The 19753-nt window shown below is 51.2% G+C and overlaps 1 protein-coding gene across 1 annotated transcript in view; it reads right to left on the bottom strand.

Moving 5' to 3' along the window:
* Positions 1 to 3288: 3288 nt before the first annotated feature.
* TTLL11 (tubulin tyrosine ligase like 11) overlaps positions 3289 to 19753 on the bottom strand; it is a 261643-nt gene continuing 245178 nt past the window's right edge. The window contains exons 9-10 of the mRNA XM_068966426.1: positions 3460 to 3714; positions 3289 to 3395 (exon numbers count right to left, since the gene is read on the bottom strand). Of these exons, the coding sequence (XP_068822527.1) occupies positions 3289 to 3395; positions 3460 to 3714 (362 nt within the window). The remainder of the gene's footprint in view (positions 3396 to 3459; positions 3715 to 19753) is intronic.

Raw genomic sequence — 19753 nt, 5'->3', positions numbered from 1 at the left:
GCCGTGACAGTGGCAGGGTCAGTGCACCCGGACTGTGTGTGAGGGGGGACCAGCAGGAGGGGGAGGAAGGGCAGGAGAGGGTAGGGGGAAAGAGGCACAGATGGCGTCTGTGGGCCCTTCTTGGGGATGGGCCGATCCTACGGGCAGAGAACAGGGACTCAGCTCCACACAGAGCATCTCTCTTTCTGGAGGAAGGAGACGCCTGCTCTTGTGATCACTCCAATTACCCCCTACGCAACGAGCAGCTAATTACCGAAGGGGATAAAAACAGTGGGACTTCCTATTAAGCACGCGGCGGTGGGGGATGTCCCCGATCACTCACTCCAATAATGGAGCAGCCTCTGGTTCTTCCTGATCAGTGGCATCGAGAAAACACAAGGCCTGCTCTGTCACTTGCTGACCTCCTGTACTACGGCAGCCTCGGTTCCCCAACGCTCACTGAGGGCCACGGGGCTTTTCAGGCCCTGTCCTGCCCTGGAGGGGCTCCTTCTAGACCGTGACCACCCAGCAACCATGCCTCTGGGTGAGAGGCAAGGGGCGAAGGGAGGACAGTCCTCATCCTAGGAGCGGAGATTCACCCCAAACAAAGCAAGGGAATTCAGCCTATTTAAAAAAAAAAAAAAATTAATTGATTTAATGTATTCTCAGCTGTGCTGGGTCTTTGTTGCTATGTGTGAGCTCTCTCTGGTTGTGGCGAGCAGGAGCTGCTCTCTAGTTTCCGTGTGAGGGTTTCTCTTGTTGCAGAGCGTGGGCTCTAGAGTGCAGGCCCAGTAGTTGCGGTGTATGAGCTTAGTTGCCTGTGGCGTGTGGAATCTTCCCCGAGTGGGGATCGAACCCATGTCCCCTGCACTGACAGGCGGGTTCTTAACCACTGAACCAATAGGGAAGTCCCCTAGAATTCAGCCGACTGATTTTTTTTTTTTTTTTCTAAAAAATCAATGTGTTTGGTTGGTTTGGAGCCTGATGATGGCATCCCATTTTGGCAAGTGCATGCTTTCTGAAAACTGACTTCAAGAGATGATATCAAGTTAGAACTTTGTCTAAAAGATGCTTTGCTGCTCCCAGCTGCTAATAAGCGTGCGGGGACCATTTAGTTGGGTCGTTCACTGTAAAATCCATCTGCTGTGGTCACAGGCTTCTGGGAGAGTGGACGCAGGGTTTTCAAACTCATTTTCTCACAGTGGACAGTTTAGGAATGCTGATGGCCCTGACCTGTGACACCAGATGGCGTGGCAGTGTGCAGAGCCCTGGGGGTCCCCAGGCAGGAAGGACCCACCAGTGCTCTGTTTGGAGCTGGATTCATACTCACCTGGGGACACAGAGGGGATGGGACTCTGGAGTCGACTGACAGACCTAGACCGATGCCTGACCTACCACGTGACCTCCCAGGCCTTGTTTTCCCCTCTCTGAAAATGGGAACAGCCTTACAAAACTGCCCCGGAAGACTGGGAAACAAGAGCCGATGACACCTCTAAAATGTCCCCACTTGGGAGGCACTTGCTGCTTATCGGGTACCTCCTGTCCCTCCCACCTGTGGCCGCCTCCTACTTTTTGCCGGGAAAATAGAGGCATTTATTTTCTTTATAGAAAGACAAAGTCTCCCATCACTTAACAGCCTAGTATGGGCCCTGCAGGGCTCGGGGACTACCAGGGCCCCCTGGGCTGTGGACGGGCTACAGACCTGGGTCTGCCCTGGGCTTCTAGGAGAAGGAGGGGAGAAGCAATGGGATGAGGGCATCACACGGGAGCCACCCTGTGGGGGCAGGGGAGGCAGACTTCACACCTTGAGGGAATGAGCGTCTGGCTAGAGGGAAGGTGAGGCAAGGATCAACAGACCCCCACCCTACCCCCTAAACTGGCCAACAGCTGGAGCAATCTTAGATGAACAGCCTTCCCTTTGGGCTGAAAAAAATTCCAGAGAGGATGACTCCCAGCCGTGCATTTCAACAGACACTTTTTGAGCACCTACGAGGGGCCAAGCCCTGTGCTGGACCTTGATGCAAATGCTCCCACTGGTTGGAGTGAAGGGGGTTTGGCTCAGAGACGGGGAGGAGTGTCAGGAGGAAGAGGAAAAGCAGGGGAAGGAAGATGTCTGTGGGGGTCTAGGACACATCTCTGACACTGACGCCCATGACGCTTCCCGGATCCTACATTCGTGAGCATTTTCTGAGCCCTACTGTGTGCCAGGCACCATGCTAACGAATGCCATCCAAGACCCTTCATTCTCCTCCCTCAGAGCCTGATGGTAAGCTCCTTCCAGGGCCCTCCAGGGTCCTTTATAAACGGGGACCTTCTGGGAAGGGCCATGTTAACCCCAAACCCAACAGTGCTCTGGGGAGACTGGCTGTACAAGGGCAGCTTCTCGTCTGCCTGTGGTCAGCCGGCCCTGGATCCTGACTTGCCTGTGGCCATTTTCCAAAGTGCTCCCTTTGGCTGCTTCTGAAGCTTCCCCCCTGAGATGGAGGGGGAGGATATCTGGGGGCATGAATGGAGACAAGGGAAGGGTCTTGTTGAAGGGAGAGCGTGACTCCCCTTTCCCCAACACTTCTAACGTCAAGCTCTGACTCGCTCTGATCCTTACACAGAGCTTATCGACACATTCCTCCCCTCTGAAGCCCCCACCTTCCCCAGGGCTCCCCGCACGCTCTGGGCACACATGGTGATCGCCCCACCGTGGAGAGCTCTGATCAGAGGACACATGACCGGGGAACTCCTGCTGTGGGGTCAAACCAAATGGGACAGAAGGTGGCTCACAGGCTCCAGCCAGCTCTGAGACTCCGGGAGCCTTCCTGAGCTACCTCTCAGTGAAATCTGCATCTTAATGAGTAACACACAGAACGCTGCTGGCAACAGACAAGCTCATGAAATCAGCCAGGTCGGTCTGTTAACTGCACCCACGCAGCACATGATTGGGGTGGGACAGCGTGCAGGCCTCCTGGGTATTTCCACTTCATTTTCACAGAACAGGGTGGTAGAAGTCAAACATGATGTTCCTAGGCTCTAAACATATTCTCTCTGGGGGGCCGCCGGGGCAGACCCCAGACTCAGCTGCCTCCAGTTCTTTCCTCTCCATGGCTCTCTGTCTTGAGGTTGTTGGTGCCCCCCACCCTGCCCCAAACACAGCAGCTTTTTATCCCCAGTTGTGGCTTCCCACGAGCCCAGAAGAGCAGAGGCCATCTGTCACATTTTGGATATCATATGTCCGCTCATGGCTCGCGAGCAGGTGGGCCACCAAGAGGTGCTGGGGAGGAGACCGGGCGAGAATCAGGCGGGCTCGCCAAGCGCAGCTCAGCGGAACGCGGAGACGAGGAGCGGGATCTCGGGCTGGGACGTAGCATCCTGCCATCTCTCCACCAGCAGGAAGCCCGGGGGTGGCGTCTTTCGGGCCCAGCCTTCTTCCGGGAAGACAGAGCGGCCCTCAGGACACAGTGTGCCTGGAGTGGGAGACCTTGCGGGCACCGTCTGTGCAGGGCTGGGGCCGGCCCTCGGCTGGCGGGGCTGGAGGCGCGGCCTCTTGCGGGGTGCCGCTGGGCTGGAGCCTGCTCGCCGACGACGTGCCGCTGCGGCCACACACCAGGCGCTTCTCATCCAGCAAGGACAGGTGGTATTCACACAGGTCGATCAGCGAGGCCACCTGCTCGTGGAGCGGCAGCGTCTTGAACTTCCTCTGGGCCAGGTAAAAGAAGGCCTCCACGAAGGCCTGCAGGCACATCCCTGCGGACGAGAGATCGGCGTTAGGGGGACGTGGTGCGCGCAGGCGCCCGGGCTTCCCGACGCCAACCACCAGGCTCTCCCCACCGCTGTTTCCTTTTGGAGAGGAATCGGCCGTCTCGGCCTGCCTGACCAGCGCCCGGCCAGCTGGGCGTTCACAACCACTTGCAGATTCACCCTTTCAGCTGCCCTGTGAAGAAGGTTCAATAACCCAGTTTTACACATGGGGAAACTGAGTCTCAGAGAACTGGAGAGACCTGGGCAAAGTCCAGTGGTAGGAAGCAGTAGGGCTGGGATTTACACCTAGCCCAACACCTTATTCCCTTGCATCGCCATCAAACGTTCCCATTCAAACCCAGCCCACAACTTTTATAATAAGGGAGAGAGTATGAAGATGAGTCCAACGTGATGGCCATTCTATATCCTCATGGAAAGCGCTAGGCACTCGGTCGTGTCCAACTCTTGGTGACCCCAGGGACTGTAGCCCACCAGGCCCCTCTGTCCCTGGGCTTTCCCAGGCAAGAATACCAGAGTGGGTAGCCATTCCTTTCTCCAGGGGATCTTCCATACCCATGGATAGAACCTGGGTCTATTGACACTGCAGGCAGATTCTTTATCATCTGAGCCACCCAGGGAAAGCCCTCATAGGCATGTCAGTTACATTTCTCAAAATCCACAAATTGTACCTTAAGTTAAAATCTGTGCATTTTGCTACATGTAAATTTTACCTCAAAAAGTAAAACATACCTGACCCCTTCTCTATACTCATAACTATATTCTGAAAGGTATTAACAGGAGACCCCATTCTGCGCCTGGAAGGTTCTTCTACTTTGCCTCGTAAATTCCTACTTATTCTTGGGATTTGAGCTGAAAATCACTTACTCAGCAAAACCTCCTCTGAGTCCCAGGTAAGATCCAGCCCCTGGTAGAGGCTTCTTGCCTTTTTCTTGGTAGCACCTTTGGCGGCTAGTTCAGGGTTTTATTTGCGTGGTTCACTGACAATCTCTAGCTTCCCTGCTGGACTGTGGGCTCCAGCTCACCTCAGTCCCCCCAGTGCCAGGTCCCCAGAAGATGCTCAGTACAGAGGGACTGACTACATGAGTGAATGAACAAATGAGTCACGGCTAGGTGCTTCACAGACATGCCTTTGCAAGGTCACTATTATGATGTCCCATTTTACAGATACGAAAACTAACAATCAGAGACGTTGAGTAACTTCCCTAAGGTCACACAGCCAGAGAATTGTGGCTTGGAAATTCATACTCTGACTCCCAATTCTCTTAACCAAGTTGTGCCTCGCAAAAGGTTCTGAGTCTTCCCAACACCCTAGTGAAAGTAAGCTCCATGATCCAAAATCATGGGGCTCCCTGGGCTCCTTGGGGAAGATGGCTGTAAGGCTGGACCAAACGGCACATGGTATTTTTAGAGAAGCCAGCTCCCACTCGGCTAATCCACACCTTTCCAGGGGCCTTGCTTCGTTCTCAGACATATTAGTTGCCTGCTCTGTCACTGTAGGCGGAAGCCTGGCCTGGAGTTCATAAATATTGGATGATATATAGACCCTGGGATCTGAGAGATCTTTTTGTGTTGGAAACTTGAGCTGAGCAAAGACATTGCTTTTTTGTTTTGTTTCTAATCTTCTTCTAAGTCCATCAAAGCTTTTTTTTACTCAGCTTCTCTTGACTCCAGACGTTCTACAAGTCCCTTGCTTGGTCTTGACAGGAGCTGATAAAAAGAACAGTAACCCTTTTAATGTAAACAGAGGCCTGGTACTGACCGAGACGCAGGGGATGAGGCCTGAGCCTGTATGAAGAGACAGACGTTTTCTAATCACTGACTCTGGGCCAGGGCTCTCCTAGGGTGTACGTGCATGTGTGCGTGTGTGTGTCACAGTCAGTGGAAGGGTCCAGGACACGCAGGCTGAAGAGGCTGGGATCTAAAACCAGAGAAACCTGGGGCAGTCCCAGCCCCCAACTTCACAAGCGTGTGATCTCCAGAGCGCCGCTGCTCCAAGTGTGGTCGGCAGACGGGTGCCGGGTCCAGGAACGGCATGTCCCTGGTCCCTGACAAGATAAGGAGCTCGGGCCAGAATGTAAATCACCCTCCTCATCAATCACATTGTTTAGTTCAGCTGGCAGTGCTTTGCGGCAAGACTTTCCGTTTATAAAGGAAGCCGCACGCATTTACACGCTAGCTTGAGTCTCCTATCCAGGACTGGAAGAACAGTGCGTGACTGCAAGTTTCATAGCTCTGGGGTCTACAAGCCCCCACCCTCACTTTAACCACAGTCTTCTCAAAAAATGCAGATTATGGGATGGGGCCCAAGACCCTGCATTTCTGCCAAGCTTCCCAGTGGTACCCAGGCTGCTGGTCTCTGGAGCACGCACTCTGAACAGTGAGGACTGAGCACTTTTTACTCAACAAACACCCGTTTCCTACCCTTAATTGGAGGCAGACTGTGATTGGAGCAATAACACACCCCCCAAAATACAATTAAGATCTCTTTCGGGAGAAAAAAGTATGGCTAAATCATTGAGGAATCATTATCAATATCTCATTACTGATAAAATGAGAAATGGGGTTGACTGTGTTATCCTTGGTTTTCTTTTTGCTCGTCTACATTTTCGGATTTTCTATAGTACACACGTGTGCAATTAAAAAATATGCAACTGGAAAATCTAGAGAGTGGAAAAAGGTGATGCTGGGACAGCTGCTTCTAATCATGAAGACTTTGCTACTATTTGAAGTCATTGCTTTGAAAAATTAGAGTGCAAACTTTCTGCATACATGTTCTGCTTTGATAAAAAGTTTATATAAAGTATATGCACGAGGATAAGGGGGAATGGACATTACTGACTCCTGCATGGGTCACGTACACTAGGCCAGTTCTCTGACCCTCACTACACATCCCACTGTGCAGATGAGAAAACTGAGGCCCAGACAGATCAAGTAACTTGCCCTCAGGTCACATGCTGGTAAGTGGCAGGGCTGGGATTTGAACCCAGGCCTCAGGCTCTGCTGATTTTGTTCAGAAGCCGTGTTGGAATACAGACTGCAGCTCCACCCCAGGGTTCTTGGTTCTGAAGGTCTGAGTACCTGCACTTTGAACACATCCCCAGGTGGTGACGAGGCTCCTAGTTGGGACCCCACTTTGAGAACCCGTCCCTGCCTCACCTCTTCCCGCTGCCAGGCTCAGTCTGTTCTTTCTCCACTCTGAAAGTCCATCTGCAAAAAGGGGCCTGCTTGCAAAAGGGCCAGCCCCTGAAACGACAGAAGCTTGACATTGGGCTAAAAATGTCTGCCTTTTAAGACACTCTGATTGAAAGCAGACTTGCAGTCAGTTATTTTTAAAAGACTAATGATGGAGCTGGAAAAGCATGAACTTGTTCCAACTTCGCACGAAGTCCTCTCTTGGTTTCTGAGCAACCATACGTCCCTGGTTTCTTCTAGCATCACGGCTTGACCACTAAGGCGTGGGGGTGGAGTGGCGGGGGGAACCAAGCTCAGTTGCCCTCTGCCAGGCCCTGCCCTTCTCTGTCTGTGCTAATGGAGTGTGGGCCTGAAAGGTTCTGGTAGGCCAGGTCATAAGGGCCCTGTGGACCAAGGTGGGACTTCGGATCTCATGCTGAGGAAGACGGGCGGCTACTGGGAAGTTTCCAGGTGACATGGTCTGGTGGGTGCTGTGTTGACAGCAAGTGGCAGGGGCACAGGAGGAAAAACTCAGGAAGATGCATTTGGGGGTTACTATGCTGGTCCAGGCGAGGGCTGATAGCGACTTGGACCAGGCAGCAGTCGGGGGAGGGGGCATGGTGAAAGGTGATGAGGTCCTGGATAGAATCTGGGGGTCGTGCCTATGTCTCTGAGGGGCCAGTGGGGTGGATGGGGGCATGAAGGCGAGTCAGGAGTCCTCATGAAGAGGGGGCTCTAACAGCAGGCTGAGGGGACTGGCCTTCCCCTCAAGGCCTGTGGTTTGCTAACCTTTTATTTGTAAAATAACCTGGGGACCTTGCCGGAAATGCAGGTTCCTGTTCCTGTCCCCTGGGGGGCTGTCTGGTGGTGATGAGGCCCAGATACTGCTTGTAACTGCAGCACTGGGGATCTGACACTCAAGGGTGACCAGGAAGCTTCGGATGGACATTCCCTCTTGGCTGTCTCTTGAAGGGCTCTCGAGGAGGCAGTGGAGTGAAGAAGTTGAGAGCATGGTCTTTTGAGAAACCTAGTGCTGGACTAGCCCTGCCATGGGTGATCAAGAACCTCTAGGGGTGCAGAGAACAAGCTCTCTCCTCTGAAATCCCACTGACCACCTGTCTCCACCATGTTCATCTGCTTGGGCTGCCAAATATCACAACACAGCACCATAGTGGGGGTGGCTCAGACAACAGACGTTTATTCTCTCAACAGTTCTGGGGGTGGAAAGTCTGAGATCAGAGTGCTAGCATGGTGTGGTTCTGGTGAGGGCTCTCTTCTTGGCTTGCAGACAGCCGCCTTCTCTCTGTACCTTCCCAAGGCAGAGAGAGAGAGAGAAAGAGCCAGCAACCTGGCATCTCTTCTTATAAGGACACCAGCCCTATTGGATCAGGGCCTCACCCTTATGACTTCATTTAACCTTAATTACCTCCTCAGGGGCCCCAACTCCAAAAACAGTGATACTAGGGGTTAGGGTTCCAACATATGATTGAAAGTGGGGGGTAGGGTATGCTTTAGCCTATAGCACCCTGGTCTGTAGCTTGGTTCTGCTGAGGTGCACCCAGTACTTGCAGTCTCTCCTACCATTTACCAGGTCTTCGAGATTACTTGAGCTATTTAGCAGAAAATGTAGAAAACCCTGCCTCTCTCCCCTGCTCCTCCACCAGCCCTGCCGGATCACTCCTTACAGCTCTGATGCGGAGCTGGAAGCATCTCTTTGGTAACATTACTTCAGTGACCCATTACAGTAGAAGGGATGAAAGGAAACAATAGCACTTCATATTCTTTGAGCCTTCATTATGTGCAAGCCCTGGGCAAAAGGGCTGCACTTGCATTATTTAACTGAACGAATCTCTCAGAAATCTCACCATCAATCTCGTTTATATTCAATAGACTTGTCAAAGTCACATAGCTGGTAAGGTGCCTGAGCCTAGGACTGTTCCTATAACTTTTTGACTCTGCTGAGGCTTTAAGAGCCGTCAAAGAGATGGCCAGGTTGGGGTGTTAAGTCCAGTCACTTAGAAGGAAGAAACGACGCTGCCTCACAGTGAATGAGGGAGCCCACCTCCCACCACTCCCACTTCTGCTGGATATCAGCAAGAAGGTGAAGAACCGTCCCCCAGGTTTTACAAACAGGCTTTCCCCTCCTGCCCGCTGTGCCTAAATATCAGCAGCTGAGTGTTTTTCTAAACTTCATTTGGGTTCATGGATCTCACTAGAGAAAGCAGCCCTTGGAAACTTCTAGCATAGCCATCTGCGTGGCTCTCACCAAGACTGCCGCTTGCATATTGGATGCAGCCCCTGACAGACCATGGCCTCATTCTGTCCATCAGCCTGGTGAGAGAGGGCCCACCGGCTCCTGGCCCCCAGCCTGCTCCTCTCCACGCCCAGGGAGGGGCTCTTGATCACTGGACTTAAGGACCGTGCTGGCGGCTGCGCCCTGATAATCTCATCATCTACTCTGGGGCTTAAGGATGGGAACAAGAATAATGCTGTCCGTGTGTAGAGCACCTGCCAGTTTACAAAGAATATCCGTTTTCTCATCTGGTTCTATGAGTTGCTTTCGGAAGAGGACTTTATTACAAGGATTCCCCACTTACAGTTGAGACCCAGAAAGGCCAAGTGGCTTGTCTAGGTCCCCTTAAGTGGACGGGGCGGCATTTAAACCCTAGCTGACTTTCAAACCCCCAGTTCTCTTTCTGACACCATGTTCTTTCTTAACATCTGACATTTATGTATTATTTTATAGTTTATAGAGCACATTTGCATATATGATATAATTAAATCCAAATCACTGTCGACAGCCAGAGATATTACCCCAGACTGAATATGAGATATATATATTTTTTTCCCCTCAAATATACCTGTGCTTCCTTGCTAGTAATTCTATTTCAAAATATTGGTGTGCTGGGTTAGGACAGCTATTCGCTGATTCTTTCTCTCACCCCAACCTTTAAATCTCTTTCTCATTGCTCACCTGGAAGAGAGGTTTCTGTCTCATGGTGACTTTTTAAATGTGCAAGTATACAGGCTTTCTGTTTGGAATCGGTGGTGGGAAATAAAGCTGAGCGATCTTGACTAGAATTACTTTAGTGGTTCTTCTCTGTGCAGCTGAACGCTCCCCAGAAGAGCTATGTGAAGGCTGCACCGACTCCGAGGTGGTTAATCACGAGGATCTGTCTTCTCTCCGTTCTTGGGGTGGCTTGCAGTCTGCTCTGATCTGTAGCTGCAGTCGGTCCCCCTAAGCATTACCATAGTCCTTCCCCCAGGCCTGGAGATGGGGTCTCAAAGGGCTCCACTGCGGGAGATGAAAACTGGGCCTTTCCCGAGAGATGGCATCTGGCTCCATGGAGGAATGACTGATCGGGCTGGTCTGGTCCCCACTCTGCCGCGTGCTAGCTGTCTAGTCTTTCGGGAGCCAGTTCTCCTCTGGAGGACTTGGTTTCTATGTCTGTAAAGAGTGGCTTTTATCAAGCACTCCCTAGAAAAAGCCCAACACAGCACTTAAAAAATACCAGTCATCTTGCTGCTTTAATGCCTGCCCTTTCACCTCCCGCTGCCTGGAGCGCTATCATGACGCTGCCTTCATTTGCTTCTTTTATTGCGCTAACCAACCGGCTGGTCTCCACACTAGGCTGTCCTGAGGCTGGGGAGCCTGCGCCCCCATCTCCGGCTGTCACAGAGCAGGCTTTCCGGAAGCGTTTGTGGAATCAATGAGCCAGTTGACTGGGATTACAGGAGGAAAAATTATGCTGCGGGGTTAGAGGACCTGGATTCTCACTTGGTCTCTGCCCTCCACGTGTCGTGGCTTTGGGCCAATTACTCCCCCTCTCTGGGCCTCACGTCCCCCTTCTGTAAAATGGGCTGAGGATCGGGCCATTTCTCAGGATTGCAAAAGCGTTAGGAGGGATGGTGGCTTCTGAATGTTTGAAAAGTAATAATTGGGCTTCTCTGCTGGGTCAATGTAAAGAACCTGCCTGCCAATGCAGGAGACACGGGTTCGATCCCTGATCCAGGAAGATCCCATATGCTGTGGAGCAACTAAGCCTGTGCGCCACGACTACCGAGCCTGGGCTCTAGAGCCTGGGAGCCGCAACTACGGAGCCTGCGTGCCTAGAGCCTGTACTCCACAACGAGAGAAGGCACCGCAGTGAGAAGCCTGCGCACCGCAACTAGAGAGCAACACCCTGCTCTCCACAACCAGAGAAAACCCCACGCAGAAACAAAGACCCAGCACAGCCAAAAATAAAATAAATAAATAAAATTTTAAAAAAAGAATATCTTTAAAAACTCTATTATAATAATTAAAATCTCAAACCACATGTATTGAAGATGTTCTGCCGCCCGGACTCACGCTGTGCATTTTCCCTGCACGTGTCCCTTCAATCTCACAACAACCCTGAGAACCTGGTCCTGCTGATATCCACACTGTGCAGCTGAGACGGCTGAACCCAGAAAGGCCCACCCACTTGCCCAAGGTCACATTTCCTGTGCCCCAGTTCACGCTGTCCAGAGTGGTGGTACTGGGTCCCCGTCTGCTGGTCTACACCATCTCATCCCAAAACAGATGGAAACTTCCTCAAGGCTCAACCTTTAAGGGACAGAGGAGACAGCCATTCCCCTATAGCTGGGGAACAGAAGTCTCATGCACAGAGTTCTTGTATCTAAGCATTACAGCAGCGAGTCACCATCACCTTTGTCCTTGGCTAGATGGAAAAATTACCAAGTGTCAGGAGTGAACCATAAATAGACCTTGGAGAAAAATCATTACCCCCAGAAGCCCGCGGCACCCACATAACAAACATAAGCAAAGATGAAAGCAGTTATTCCATCATTTCATTAATCGCAGGTCACACCACTGGTGGGTGCGGAGTGGCCTGAAGGTCCCGCTCCAGCCCCAGCCAGGGTCACCCCTGATTCCACCATGAGGCGGATGCAAACTCCTGAGTCACCGTCTGGGGAGATGAGCTGCAGGGCTGGTCACCACTTCCTGCCACCTCCTGATGCTCTTCCAGATGCTTCTTGTGGGATTAATGGCTCCCATGGACCTTCTGAGGCTCAACATTCACCCCTCAGCAGGGGCCATGAGCTCTGGCTTGGAAAGGACTTCAGAGATCACAGAATCCAGGCCCTTAGAGGACCACAGCACCACTCGGTGAGAAGTAATCAGAGTAGTTGGCACAGAGCACGTGCTTTGTACGCATCGGGCACTGGGGTGAGCTCTTTATGGGGTGCCTCTACCTCACCCTCAAAACAAAATCTAGGGACTTCCCTGGCGGTCCAGTGGGTAAGACTCCACGCTGCCAATGCAGAGGGCATGGGTTCAATCCCTGGTCAGGGAACTAAAATCCCACATGCCATGAAGTGCAGCCAAAAGATAAATAATAATAGTAACTTTAAAATAAAGAAACAAAAAAACAGAATTTTGTTTGAAAAACAAAAATAAAAAATTTAAAAAGCAAACCTCTTAAAAAAAAATCCAGGTGGCAGGTGCATTTCTGATTTCCATTTCACCCTGCGGTTGCTCACCTGTGTTTAGTGATATAGGCAGATTTTGCTTTTGTCTGGGCTGTTTATCAGTTGGATGCTACAGCTCCTGGGGTGCAGGAGATAGAGACATTCACCTGGAGCCCCACAGCCTGGAGGGGGCGGCGGGGATGCGAGCCCAGCCCTGAATCTGCCCTCCCGACCCCAGGTCATGCAGAGAGGCAGGGAAGGGGCTGTGGGTCTCGGTCCAGCAGGAACAGCCTGGTTTCTGGTGCTGTCTCTCTGGTTCCTGCCGTTTCCCCGTGAGGTGCTGAGTCAAGGATGCCCACCCTGACATTGCTGATGGTGGTCATCTATCCCTCACTTGGACACTTCCAGTGACTGTGGGGGGGAGTCTCATCACCTCCCTAGGAGGCCCTGTCTCGCTGTGTGCACTCTGCCACTGGGGTGAAATATGCAAAGCTTCTGCACTGGCTCTACTTTTCCAGAGAGCAAATCTAACTCTTCTTCCCCACCATGGCCTTGCTCTGAGAGGATTTGTGTAAGGCAGCAACCAGAGCAATTCAATTCTATAGACTTTTGCTGACCACCAATCAGGGGGATACAGAGCCAGGCAAGCCCTCATCCCTCATCTGAAGGAAGGGAGGGAGGGGAAGGAGGGGGTGGAACCAGGAGAAGGAAGGGTTAGAAGGCAAAGGAAGAAGCAGATGATGCCTGTGAGAGGCAGGAACATGGCAGAGCCTAAGGGAGGAGGGGGGCACATGGTCTGGAGTCAGTGCCCAGTGCCCCCAGGTCGTCAGGGTCTCTCTTCTGAATTGTGCCCACTGGCCAGCAAACAGACCTGGTCTTGCGTTAAAAGGCTGCTTTGACATTGCATCCACAAGTCACCTTTTCATCTCTGCTCCATGCTCAGCCAAATTTCCCAAAGGGATGCTGGTGCAGGCACCGTCTCCACAGCCTCCCCTCTGGAGCCTCAGGTGGCTGGTTCCCTACCTTGCCACCAAGATGCTGTCACCGAATGACTGGCCACCTTCCCTCCCCCTCTTCTTAGTTTGCTCACTCTCTGCATTTGTCCACGTGGAAGTGACAGGGACAGAGTAAAGGGACAAAGTAGGTGATTACATGGTTAATTCCCCTAGGGGGATTGTAAGTGGAAAAACCATGGGAGACCCCTGTAAGTTAAGGATTACTCAAGAAAGCAGGTTTGCTTAACCACAAAACCCAGCGGGCTGGCTTAGCCACAAAACGAGGTAACAGAAGCACGAGAGGTGCCCCCAAACAATCGAACAACAGTGGCATGGGGCCCACATCCTGCCTGGTGAGCTCAGAGAGTTAACGACCCCTAGGATGGAAAGGCACTCTCTGTACAGAGACCTGAGATAATGTTTACAGTCCCGGCTTGGCCATGTAGGAACAAAACAACTCCCGTGCCCAGCCTGGAGAAGGAGCTGATGATGGAAGCACGGCATCTACTCAAGAATGAGAAAGAAAGTGGTCTTTTCCACCGCCCACCCGCCCCCAGTTTTCCTTTGATTATGAAACTGTAGCTCAGTAAGTTCTCAGGGTATGGCACTCTCTCGCTAGCCCACCTGTAAGCCTCATAAGCATCCTACTGTAATAAATTACTTCTCATCCATCGCTTTGCCTCTCACTGAATTCTTTCCGTGCTGAGACGTAAGGACTATGGTATCAGAGCTCTTCAGAGCAGTCCCCCCCAACCCCAGAAATGCCATCTAGCGGTTTCAGCAGCCCCTCCAACACTCTCTCCCCTGCTTTTCTTTGTCTGTCTCTGGGAACTCCGGGCTCAGGCTCTCCCAGGCTTCACTGGCTCTCCTGCGCGTGGGGTCCTGCAGGGCTCTCCACCTGGGCTCAGCTCTTGTCTCTCCCTGTCATTCATTCCCTAGGCTTTAAATATCCTCTGTGAAATCAATGCCATTGAATTGTTATTTCCAGGCCTCACTACTTTTTTTTTTTTTTTTTTGCCCACTGGGGTGTCTCATCAGCATCTCAGAGAGCCTGTTAGCAATGGATTTCTGCGTCTTCTTTTCCTGACGTCAACCCCATTTAAATAAATTATCTTCACCCTCCTGGTTGCTCCAGCCGGAATTCTGAGAGCCATCGTTGAACCCTTCTCCCACAGTCCCTGCCTCCCCCCTGCACCCCAAGTACTTTCCACCCGGCTCCCTACCTCCCTCATCCTCCCCACCCTCTGCCTGCAAGACCATCACTCTCCTGAACCCCTACACAGCCTCCCAGCTGGCTGGTGTCCCAGCTTCTAACACCGCATCCAGAATGACCTTTCAGAAACATGAGTCAAGCTGTGTATTCCCCTGCTTTAAGATCTTCAACAACGTTCCGAACAAATCTACATCCTTAACGTGCTGTCAGCGCACGGTAAGATCCAGGTAGGATCCAGCTCTTGCCTGCCTCTTCAGCTGGGCTGCCCCGTGAGCCGGAGAACCCCCTGCTCTGATGAAACCCTCTTCCCCACCGCCTCTCCCTGGGGAGCACTTAGATCTCAGCTCCAGTGTCACTTGTACTGACAGCTCTCCCTGACCCATCTCCTTATTAGGGCTTCTCTGCTATCCTCTTTAAAACTTACTTCCTGGAACTCATAGTAACATGTAATAAAGTGTTTATTTCTGTGTTTCTGTGCTTAATGTCCATCTGTCTTTGCTACCATGCTGTCTGGGGTGTGGGGCCTGGGGGGGGGCGGTGTCTGTCCTACTGGTCACTTTGCACCTACCGTCACCACCTGTGCCTGGCAAGAGTGCTCCCAGACCATTAGTTGACTAACTGAACGAAATCAGTATAAAGATGTGGAAGCAACAGATGAATGGATAAAGAAGATACACACACACACACACACACACTCACACACACACACACACACACAGAATATTACTCAGCCACAAAAAAGAATGAAATTTTGCCATTTGCAGCAACATGAATGGGCTTGGAGGGCATTATGCTAAGTGAGATAAGTCAGACAGAAAAAGACAAATACTGCAGGATATCACTTATGTGAGGAATGCAAAAAATACAACAAACTAGTAAATGTAACAAAAAAAGGAGCAGACTCACAGATACAGAGAACAAACTAGTGGTTACCAGGTGTGTGTGGGGAGGGCCAACATAAGGGTTGGGTGGGGAGACATACAAGCTCTTAGGTGTAAGGTGGGATGGACTGTACACCATGGGGAATATAGCCAATATTTTGAAATAACTGCAAATGAAAAGTAACCTTTAAAATTGTATAAGTTTTTTTAATTAAAAATTTTAACTTAAACAAATGAAAAATAAATCATTCTACTGCTCAAAAAAAGAAAGAAATCTATAGGCGTAGTGCATGGTACACAGTAGGTGTTTGGTAAATGGCCGTCCTCTCCTCCCTTCCTGCTGCTTGGGTCACTGATGCTATGAGCACACTTTTTAAAAAAATAATTGTATTTAGTTAGTTATTGTTGGCTGTGCTGGGTCTTCATTGCAGTGCACAGGCTTCTCATTGCGGTGACTTCTCTTGTTGTGGAGCACGGGCTCTAGAGCATGTGGGCATGAGTAGCTGTGGCACATGGGCTAAGTTTATGAGCACACTTCTAGCATCTATTTAGTGAAGAAGGAATCCAGGCTTTATGCCACACACATCTAAGGTCAACGGCAATAGGTGGCCTCTGCTGATTCACTTCGCTCTCAGAGCACATTTTCTGGGTACCCTGTCTGGCTCTTGGGTCAGTTCAGTGAGAAGACTTAGATGTTAAGGGGGCCCAGTCTGGCACTTGGAAGACACCCCACAAATCTGAGCTTCTTTCCTTATTATCTTTAGATGATGAAAGGGGCCAAGGCTGGCAGGGAAACTGGTCCTGGAGGGCAGAGGCTCAGAGTCTCCATCCCATGGTAGTTGCTCCAGATTTCCAGATAATAGGTGACCTGGGGGCCTTAGGTCACCCCTGGTGGGTGGTTCAGTGGTAAAGATTATGCCTGCCAATGCAGGATATGCAGGTGCAATCCCTGGGTTGGGAAGATCCCCTGGAGAAGGAAACAGCAACCCACTGCAGTATTCCTGCCTGGGAAATCCCATGGACAGAGGAGCCTGGCGGGCTACAGCCCATGAGATTGCAAAGAGTTGAACATGACTGAGTGACTAAACAACAATAGGTCACCCTAACTCACCCACCAGATGCAGCCCTCTTCCCTAATCCCCAGGACCAAGGCCTGTCTGTCCTCAAAGAAGAAGCCCCACCAAGGAGCTCCAAGGACCCGGCCTGTCACTTGGAGAGATGATGGGAGGCAGATCAGTGTCAAAAATAAGACAGAGAAGTGGGTTTCAACTTGACTTCTATTAAGAATGTCACTTTAGAGCACAAATGAGAGAGAAGAGAAATGCTCTTTTACGCAGGAGTTTATTTTTGTCACTTTGTCAGAGAGAAATCGCAGCCCCGAGGGCACCAAGCTACAGAGAATTACCCAAAACATTAACATGCAAATTGCCTTCTTTGGAGAAGGTAATTTTATTAGTGCACGAAAATATTTCTTTCACTGCACTCGAGCTCAGAACGGTGCCGTTTGGGGGCCAGTTGGGGCCACGGCAAATGGCGAATTAGGGAGAGCTGTGAACTTGGTTACGAGTTTATTATGTCCTGGACCGGAGATTATGCCTAAGACAGGGTACCACACTGCAGCTGGCTACTGTGAGTGTACCCAGAATGAAAGTGAAAGTGAAAGTGTTAGTCGCTCATTTGTGTCTGACTCTTCACGACCACATGGACTGTAGCCCACCAGGCTCCTCTGTCCACGGGATTCTCCAGGCAAGAATACTGGAGAGGGTAGACATTTCCTTCTTCAGGGGATCTTCCCAACCCAGGGATCAAGCCTGGGTCTCTTGCATTGCAGGCGGATTCTTTACCATCTGAGCCCCCAGGGAAACACAAGTGTAGAGAACACGTATGTTCAAGGCCATACAGCATCCATGGCGGGAGAAGCAGCAGACCAGAAGTCAATGTGTCCTGTGTCTCAAGTAACCAAGGGAGCAACAGGGGATCATTAGAGGGCTCGGACGTAGCCACTCTGAGAACAGGAAGCAGAGACATTCCATCCAAGCACTTGTTCATTCATACACTCCTTCAATAAGCTTTTGCTGTGCTAGGCCCTAGGCCCCCAGTATAAAGCACATAGGAAGCACGCGTGAGCATCAGTATCCATGCAGGTAAATGTGGAGGGGACACAGACAGACACTAACGCTTATGATCCAGCAAAGTCAGACCTGCAGGGGGGTGGTGTGCCAAGAACCCACAACACAGAAGGCAGTGTGACTGGCAGGGAGGGGGTCCTGGAAGCTTCACAAAGGAGGGTCATGCCCGGGGGCATTGCTCAGCCAGTCAAGTTAGGGAAGGTAGGCTGCAGGCCGGGAGGCAAGCAGGAGCCGAGCAGAGGGGCGGAAGGAAGCACTCTGGACTGGCCGCTGAGAAGTACCCTGTGTGGCATGTGAGGGGAGAGCAGGGATGGGGCTCTGGGGTGCTGGGGTTGCAAAAGATGGACAGGAGGTTGGCCAGGCCCATCCTGAAGGCTACAGAGCACAGATTTTACCCTGCAGGTGGCTAGCGTCCCTGCCGGGCCTGTTCGGAGGAGAGCCACGTTCCCTCGAGCCTTGAGGAGGGAGGGGGTCCCCAGGCCCTGGAGTGCCAAAATGACAGAAGGTTGCGTGAGGCTGCGCTTATATAAGGCTTCCTCCTCCCTCCGCAGACGTGATCAGCGGGGAAGTGTGGGCAGAGACACCCACCTGCTACCAAGAAGAAAGCACCTCAGTCATGTAAGGTCTTGCAGAGCACTTTGGGAGTGCACCCTTCCTGGGAGGCTGCTAGCCCTCGCCCTGAGCTGATTGGCAGCTACATCACGTGACCACGGTGGGGCCCCCTGGGGAAGTGCTTCCACGCCCCAGGAGCTGTCTTTTAGGAAAGCTGAAGGGAAAATGTGGCCGTTTCAAGCACACAAAGAGCTACTGTGGAGATCCTGAGTGAACACACTCCACCTCAGGGCTTCTCGAACTTGCCAGCTTTTTTTAGATTTGGGACCAGAAAGTTCTTTGTTGGTGGAGGGGGAGTGTCCTATGCATAAGAGTGTTTAGAGCATCCCTGGCCTCTACCTACTAGATGCCAATAGCACTTTCCCTCCTTCCTTCCCCAGTTGTGGCAAGCAAAGATGTCTCCAGGTGACAGGGGGTATCAGCTCCAACTGAGAACCACTGGTCTATCCAGACCTCAGAGAAGACTGATGGAAGTCAAGGAGGCCTGATGACTAGAAGTCTCCTAAGTCTTGCAGTGAGATGGACGTCACCCCAAGGCCATGGTGTCTGCCTTCTCCCATCTCCCATGGGGCAAAGCGTGCAGCAGAACAGAGGTTTTAGCACGTGACTATGCACTGACTATTTCAAAAAGAAGTGTGTCTACATTATTCCTAGAAAGATCCAGGACAAAGAGCAAGTGAAGGAGGGAGAAAGCCAATGGACAGCAGGGAGTTCAGAGTCTCAGCGTCCTTCACCTGTAAAGCATGGGGATTGAATAGTTGATCTCTAAGGCCTCTCTGGTTTTAAAGACTCTGATTCCACACCAATAAGATGAGCACACATATTAGTGAATACTGAAGTTGGCTCCACGTGACAGATGATGAACTCTGGGCTGGATAAGGTTTTATCTTGGGTTAATTTTCTTGTCTGGAGACGGAGAACTCACTAGATGACTCATGAAGTTCTTACTTCACTCTCAGGTTAAATGATCAAGCCCAGATTTCACCAGGAATTCCACGGAACACTTCTAAATGGGCCTGTATGGTAAACACTTCTAGAATGCTTGGCATTGGTACAGTTTCTTAAAGACAATTGGAGTGGAAGAAAGAATTTTGGCTCTACCACCCATCAGCTGGGTGACCCTGGGCTCATTTCTTAACCTCTCTGAGCTTCATCTCTCTCTTCTTTGCAAAACAGGTTGGTGTGCAAAGCATAAAATGGTTAGAGAGGACTTCCAGATACACCTCTGACACATAAAGAGCTTGGAAATCATCACTCCCATCCTTACAGCAAGAAAAAAGATGAGCAAGCCAGAAAGGGATGGCTTTTCTTACATCTGTCAGAGAAATGAGGTCACAGGGCAAACTGCCAACCTGAAAATTGGACAGACAAGTGAACATGGAGAATCACAGCTGAGATCAGCTTGCTGGGAGCAGAAGTTGCTAGAGCCATTAACTGATAGGAACATTTGATTGGTAACTGAAGAACTGCTGGATGGACTAGACTGAGAGCTAGACATTCTTGGATGCTCAGTCTTAGGGTACCCCTGACATCCAGAACCTAACCAGGCTCTTAAGGTGTCTATAAGAG

Source organism: Capricornis sumatraensis, chromosome 1, assembly GCF_032405125.1.
Source record: "Capricornis sumatraensis isolate serow.1 chromosome 1, serow.2, whole genome shotgun sequence".
NCBI lineage: Eukaryota > Metazoa > Chordata > Mammalia > Artiodactyla > Bovidae > Capricornis > Capricornis sumatraensis.
The sequence above is the reverse complement of the archived record's forward strand: the minus strand, read 5'-3'. Positions and strand labels throughout refer to the sequence as shown.